General features: G+C 27.3%; 1 protein-coding gene across 1 annotated transcript in view; it reads right to left on the bottom strand.

Annotated features, from left to right (window-relative positions):
• Positions 1-5,785: 5,785 nt before the first annotated feature.
• The window catches only part of LOC123292458 (cubilin-like), a 321,907-nt gene continuing 319,400 nt past the window's right edge, over positions 5,786-8,292 (bottom strand). The window contains exon 15 of the mRNA XM_044873126.1: positions 5,786-6,471. Coding sequence (XP_044729061.1) covers positions 6,074-6,471 — 398 coding nt within the window. The 3' untranslated portion in view covers positions 5,786-6,073. The remainder of the gene's footprint in view (positions 6,472-8,292) is intronic.

The raw sequence follows: 8,292 nt of genomic DNA, 5'->3' as shown, positions 1-8,292 counted from the left end.
AAATAACATTTCACACACACTTACAACATATTTATTGTTTTTCCTACAATAGTTTTTTTGTTTTTGTTATCTAGCTTAAAATTTAGTCCGTTCAGTTCTTATTACTTAAGTATATTTTTTGCTGAGAAAGATATAAGCAACTAATTTTTGATTGTCCCACCAATTTTTTATATTCAACACAAAAACATACTAATTTTTTTTAAAAGAAAAGTTAAAATTTAAAAAATTGTTTCGTTTAAATGTTAATTTTTTTTGGTAATTAATCCATTTGAATATTTCTAAGAGCAAACAATTATTTTATCAGATTCAATGGAAGACTAATTTATTTTGTCAATGTTTTTAATTTATTGTTTAGTTTAAACTCGTTATCCATGAGCAAAATAAATAGAGTATTTATTGATAATTCATACAAGTTAATGAAATACTTAATAATATTTAGTTGCTACACTCTTTTCGTAACAGTTTTTTTGTAATATTTAATATAATAGTTGCTACACTAGTTTTGTAACAGATTAGTTTCTTGTTTATAAATAACGCGTTAGTTATAATAAACTTTAAAAACAATTTTGTGATTTTGAAATCACAAAAAATCGGCTGTCGAAACTTTGATCTCGTATTAATAAGTATTTAATACGGTGGGAGGGGTAGTGTATTTAAATGAAAGCTCCCAATTTTAATTTTTTAATTTTTGTATACTCAACATGAAATGTCGACAAAAAAAATTACCTACATAATTTTTTTGGATGAATTTGGATACCTGTTTTAGATTTACTGTTAATTTAATTTTTTGGAGATGCAGAAATATGTACTAGTTCAAAAAATTTGTTAAATACAACTGATATTCATTTGTTTTGTTCTTTGCATTTGGCACATTCTTAAGGGAAAAAAATAGACAGATTGTTGCAGAGAATAGATAAACGAGCATTTTTCACAAGTCATTTCTGTATAGATAATGAGAGCTAGTGATTCGAGAGAACAATTATCTGGCTATTTACCGGTAAGTTATTTGGTTAATTAACCGGTAAAATAAGTTTCTGAATGATAATTAACCAAACATTTTTATAAGTGAGACTATTTTTTTTAAGTGAACCTTTTTAATAACTTACAAGTGATCATTGAAATTATTTATTCAATTTACTTTTACATAATAAAACTAGAATAAGGAATACAAAATTTCATTTAATATTTATATATCCCGCGTTATGCTTAATAGCTCCGATAATACGTTGTAGATATGATAGATGGCATTAAAAACTTCTTTGATTAATTGTTCAGTAATTTACCAGCAGTTTATATATTTTACTGGTAAAATCGCATCCCTAAATGAAGCAGCTGCATTCATGAATGGAATTTTTCGCCATTAGAAGTTGGTAAAGTTCGTTAATGTACCATAGTTTAGTGTTTCACCCAAGTATATTATTGTATTTAGCCTTTACTTTTTTTAAAAATTTTAAGATGAAGTCCCTTTCCTCAATTCTTTCTTTATTCATTTAAAAAAGTCAATTAAACATATAATGTCGATTTATAGTATTCAAAATAGGAAATTTTATTAAATAGCTAAAAATGAAATGATAACGCCACTTTTATGGTACAAGAGATGGTATAAGTTCGATTTTCACCCATCTGATAACCAGATGAAACATTTTTTATGAAATTTTATTGATTTTTAAACACTCCTTTCATAGTTTTTCTATCTAAAAGTATTCATGCCTATTTTTAATTGAATTAATTGTAATCAATTTTTTTCATTTTTTTAAAGCAAGCCTATACCATTATTTTCGTAATTAAATTATCTTTCTTTTGATACCGATATTACGATTGGATAACAGATCGGTGTAGATCTGTTCATACCATATGAACAGGTAGGTAAGTCAAATATAGATAACTATACCGATTTGTTATACAATCGAAATTAGTATCATTACGAAAATGAGAGTATAGGCATACCTGAAAAGAACCGTTGATAAAAATTAATTTATTAACAATAGCCATGAACATTTTTCAAGAAAAACTATGATAGGAAGGTTTAAAAATCAAAAATTTTATAAAAAATATGTCTCATAAGATGGGTGAAAATCGACGTTACACCGTCTCTTAGATCATTATAATCTCAGTATTACTCAAACTATGATACGCTATTACTGGAAAATTAATAATCACAGCAGGCTGTTCATTTAATAAACGATGTGTAACTACGGAAGCCACTATCAAGAGTGTCTCACTATCAATTTATGAGAAAGTGGCGCTACACTAGCATATTTTTTAACTGTGTACTACCCACAAGTATAAAATAAACTTAAAAAAAAAAACACTAGTTCATTTTTAATAAGGCACTTGTGATTTGTGGAGTTATGGAAACGAACCTTTTTGAAGATGTCGGTGATGATTATCGTTTAATTAGACAGTACCGAAACTATCTGGAATTATTAATAATTGTATGTCCGGATTAAATAATAATATGATAATGTTTATAATTTGTCTTATGTAGTTAGTTAAAAATTTTATTTATTTAAAAAATACAATGCTTTAATCGGTGATGTTTTTTTTTTTTGAATCTGCAAATTCCTAATTTCTAACCTTTCAAAGTATAATTAAGTGTTTATTATGACGTTTAATTAGAAATCTGCACATGACAAAATACCGACACCTTCAAAGAGGTCCGTTTTCATAATGCCACAAGTCACAAGTGCACTTGTTGAAAGTGAACTAGTGACTTGTTTAAAAGTTGGTTTTATACTTGTGGGTAGTACACATTTAAAAAATAAGATAGTGTAGCGCCACTTTCTCATAAATTGATAGTGAGCTATTCAGGCTTCCGTATCTAACAACTTGTGAAAATATTCCGACAAATAATACGATGAACATATTTGTACTCGATTTCACGAATGAAAATCGTCCGAAGTGTTCGGAAGTTTATTTTTTCCATTCTATAAGCAAAAATCATCTTTAGAGAATTTGTTTTTTAACATAAAAATAATCTTTTGTAGATTTATTAAAACAAAAGAAAAATTTGTATCTTACCATGTTGTTAAGTTTTTGAATCAGCTAAAGTACAAAATTGTAAAGCTTAGAAATATCGAAATGGAAAAATACACGAACGATGAATTCATTCAAAATGATCAATATTTTATAATATTAGTTATAATAAAAGTATTTCCGATATAATCACAAATATAATATTGGTGTATGTCAAATTGTAAATGATAAGGTTCCTTTGTTTTTTTTTTTACCTAATTCGGCGGGAAGTTTAAACTAGTTTTAAAAATGGAAAACCAAAATGTATTTTATGTAATAACAATTTCCTATCTAGTCCAACCCTGTTATTTAGTTTTTTTTTTAATATTAATTTATAGGTTGCTTTTATCTTTTACTTTTCATTTTTTTAAATTATTATAACAATTGTTTTGTGTTAAACATATTTTTTTTTTATAATTTTGCAAATATTTTTTTATTCAATATTTAATATATAATATATATAATTCTTAATTTCTAAAATATTTATAAGATGGTTTTACCAGATTCTTTGAAGAAATATATAAATATTTTTTTTTGTATTTGATTTCGTAAATATTAACATAGCAATTATAGTATTAAAAACAACTTTTTTATCATTAATTTTTTTTATATAACTTGCAGAATTTGTTTTACATATCGGGCGACATTGCTGCATTTTTTCCAATAAAAGAATATTTGTTTGTTTTTTTTTTTTTTTTAATCAAAAAAATTTTCAACACACACATGTGACTGTTTTTTTTTTGTTAATAATAATTCGATGTTTTTTGTTATTTGTATTTTTTATTAAATATTTGTTGTATAATTATGATAATTTAGTTAAAAAATTTATAATTAAAATATTAAAGATATAAAATGTAGAAAAATTAGTTGTAAATAATAGATTATAAGCAGACAAGTGTTGTCAGAAGTAGTTGAACTAAATATTGGCCCTTCAAGCCGTAGTTTTTAAACCGGCTTAATAATTACTGGACTAATATGTCTTGCATTTCCTTAAGCCACTTGTAAACTATTAAACTGATTTACTAGAACGTATTCGATTTCAATATGTAAGTCGTCGTGTCGTAATCAGTGGTAAAAGTACTTCGTTTATGACTGAAATTAAATTTTTTGATTTATTGCTTAATATTTTTCAAATTATGCTAAACATTAGCGATAATGTTAAAGTATGTTAGTTTATATGTCCTTTTTGAGAAATTTGTTTTTAACTGTTGATATATCATGCATAAGTTATTTGAAATTAGTAAAATGGGCCTTTGTCCTAAAATATTTTTATTGCTTTAAAAGACGTTCGTTATCGAGCCAAAACATCGTGTGAAAAGGAAAGTAACACTTGGTGGCGTCATAACCTGCAATTACCATAGAGACTATATATCAAAAATTGTTTTGCAAGAATAAAGACAAAAATATTTAATTGCTTATATCTTTTATGCTTATCAATCGATTTTAATTTTGATTTCAGATCTTGTCATCTATTTTAGCACAATTTTTAAATTTTAACGAAAAATACATTGAAATTGACATCAGGACAAAGGCCTAACTGACCTAAGGTTTTACAAACTTTTATCTAATGAAGGAATTTGTATAACACTTTTAGGATTTTTTTTTATTTAAAAATATATTGCGATCTCTGCTCGGGCAACAATTTTAATGTGTAAGAAAAAGGTGACTGTTGACATTGTAGCTTAGAGAGTACTTTTAACTTATAGAACCGTGTTTAAGGTTGTCGTATCGCTCCAGTATCACCTTTTTTCAATCTCCTTTTTATTTACATTTATTTCTTTAAGCAAAGTTTGAACCTAGCACGAAAAAGCTAATTATTTTAGGAAAAAACGTTCTACAGATTCCGGTTTTTTAATTTCTGAAATAAAAGTATCTTATTGTATATTTTTATAGTTTATTTGGAAAGAGAATGACTATCGAAAGTAACAAAAGGGAGAATAAATCTTGATTCAAATTTCATGTTTTTTCATTAATTATCACATGCCATACTGTTTACTTATGCTAGTTTTATATAAATTTTCACATAGAAGATACTTTTACCAATCAAAAACTGACACGAAAGACTTGCCAATCAAAAATTTGTTTTGTCTGCTCATAAAATGATAATTGTTGGATTTTATGGGTTTATTTCGTACCTCAGATTATAAAATGTGTTGTAATACTGTATTTTGATTGTTTTTTAATTTTATACTTTGACATTTAATTTACGGTTAAATTAATCAAATAAAATTAATTTTTTTTAAATATAAAATTATTTTGATGATTAAAAATAGATAAAAATTAATACACATTATTTTTTATATTTTTAGACTAAAATAAAAGATCAAAATAATTTCAAGAATAGTGTAGAAATTATTCAGGTACGTCATTTCGCCATAAATAGTACCAACATGAATAAAATAAATACAAATGCATCATAGTGTAAAAAGTGGATAAATCAAGTGCACATGTGTGCACCACAAAACTGTACATAAATAATTATATTTTTTGTTGTTTATTTCACATAATTAATTAAATACTTTTTTCAGTAGTCCATGAAATATAATAATAATTTACTCCATTCCATTAAGTATATTAATTATTTATTTTTTTTGAATAATGTAATAAATATTGTATGCAAGCCATTCTGGAGGCGTACATAGTTGCAATCGTGTTTGTTTTATTTTTGCAATATACACATATCACAATGAGCTTGTTGTGTGTTTGCATTTTTTTTGATATTGTTTAGGTCTTTTTTTTTTTTTAATTTTTTTTTTTAATGTTGGCAGTGGAATATATTTTTTTAATAATAGGAATATGAATATTTTCGCAAACTTTTGGTGTGTAACTGTCATTTGTTTTTAAATTTCGTTTTAATAAATTAATTGATTGCAACTCGACGCAGTTTTTAAAAAAATGTTATTAAATATATTAATTCATCATCATATCTAAATTTACAAATTAATTAAAATTTGTTATGAGCACCTTGTCTATAATAACGATAAGTTAACACATTTTTTTTTCGAAAGGCCATACGTTTTAACCATTCGTACAATGTTCGCCCGTTATACAGCCGTCATCAGACACTATCATCATTAACATAACGTTCTGCAGCTGATGGATCCAATTGTTCTGTAGTGGCACACACATGTGAAAATCGTATTGATGGTGGTCGTGTACCCATACCACCACCAGCTGTCGATGGTCCCGCCACCGGTGATACCGGTGGGAACATGTGTGTTTGTCCTGGAGGTGGTGGAATTTGTGTAGGAAGTACATTCGCCGAAGCTGATAGAGAGCCCATTGTGGAATGATGGCGTGTTATACCTAACGCTTGAGCTTCACCTAATAATGCACGACGTCGTAATTTACGTCGGCGATAACAACATATACACACCACCACTGTGGTGAATATAATTCCAATTGCTAGGATTTGATATAATTTTGAATAATCTGATGCTGGTGGCTCTATATAACCTGTAAAATTGAACAAAATAAATAATTTTTCAATATTTTTTATTACAAAATGTCTTATGTACTGTTGTGCATTTTAAATATTCCTGAATATGAGAATCTCAAATCGAAAGCTTTAAAAAAATTATAAATTAATTTTTTCATACGGTCACATACGGACAGTAAACACCAATAAGATGTACATTGAAAGTACTACGTCACGCCATATGAAAGGCTATGCAAGCTTACAAGTACAAAAATATGTAAACTTGCAAATACTTGCAAACTTGCATATACAAATATGATAGTATGTCACGGTTTGATGTCATTCAAGACAAAACGACACTCTACACTGTTTTAGAAGAAAATTTGAATTGGCTTTTTAAAATGCAAAATACATAAGGTAAATAGTATTTCTTTTAAATAATACTTTCTTGGTGTAAATCAGATACATTTTTCAAATTTAGGACAAAAGCCTATTCAATCAAATCAAAATTTAGAGTATATTATAATTAAGAATAACAGATATGTTAAATATGAGAAAAGTTTAAAACCTTGTCTAAGATCCCGGAGTATTGTAATTACGAGTTGGTTCGGTTGAGTTTGTCAACTTTAGAGGAGTTGGTTGGGTTCTGAAATTTTTAGCCCTTGCGTTTCTCGGTCTATTTTTTTTCCCAAATCCCACTAAATAATATCAAAATCGATAAAGGAAATAGCAGGTTGATATTTTCTTTTTGTTTAGAAGTAGATTTCAATGTGTTGTAGCACTTACTTATTAAGAAGTTACAATTTGATCATTCTTAAGCTTTTTCTCATAGTTTGATTGAAAGATTTAAAATTTGCACAATAGTACAAAAGAAACCACAATTGATTAAACTAAGATAAATTGAAAAGCTTTTCTTGGTTAGTATAAGGTATTTACTTTGTAATTGATTTGTTGTACAATAATTGAAATTGAAATAATTAGAAAACATAACCAATCTAAAATAATTAATTAATTAAATTTGATTAAAAAAAATAAAACACTCACATAGTGCGATAGCTGCATGCAGAAAGTGTTGATAGTTTTGTAGGCTGACGCAATTGATAAGAAGTAGAGAAAGACTTGTACAGTTGGGCGGTTGGAGGCGGCCGGGGCGGCGGCTTCAGGGACTTCCCCGAGACCTATACCACAAACACAGCATAGAGGTCAGTACCTTCCACCAACCAACCACCTAGCCGACCCCTCACCACTCGACTGTTTTTTTTGGTTCTTTTTAATACCCGCGTATACATTACGCTAAGAATTGACCGAAGAGAAAACTGGTTTGATCCGAAATTTATACTTTGATATATTGTTGTGTTTTGTGCCTATCTATCTAGAAACATGTGTCGAAAATGCTTCGAGATATTAGGCGTAAATTGTACAATTACGAAATTATTGTTGATATAGAATTTCAACAGCAGTTTGAAAAATATAAATCATCGAGAACAAAGTACAAATTTGTGGTTAAATCTTTTCCGTGTAAAACGAAGTTTATATTTGTAACATTAAAATCGAATGAATGAGTTGCCTCGATTTCCCTTGCCGTAAAAATGATTTATAAAAAAATGTAAAAATAAAACATGAGAATATTCGATAGAGTTCCTGGCATAGATAATAGAGTATTTATTTAGTATGCGAGAGCAACTCCAGATGAAATTTCTATCATCTAAGTAAATAGGTCTTTTAATGGATTTAAGGAATGTCTAATACATTCATATTTAATTTTTTTTTTCTTATAATCGCTGAATGTTTTAACTCGGGAGTCCCCTGTAGCAGCTCCAATTTTGATTATTTTCTTTTCAAAATGATTTTTTTTGTAT

Source organism: Chrysoperla carnea, chromosome 2 (genome assembly GCF_905475395.1).
Source record: "Chrysoperla carnea chromosome 2, inChrCarn1.1, whole genome shotgun sequence".
Taxonomy (NCBI): domain Eukaryota; kingdom Metazoa; phylum Arthropoda; class Insecta; order Neuroptera; family Chrysopidae; genus Chrysoperla; species Chrysoperla carnea.
Note: the sequence above shows the minus strand (reverse complement) of the source record. Positions and strands in the feature narration are given on the sequence as shown.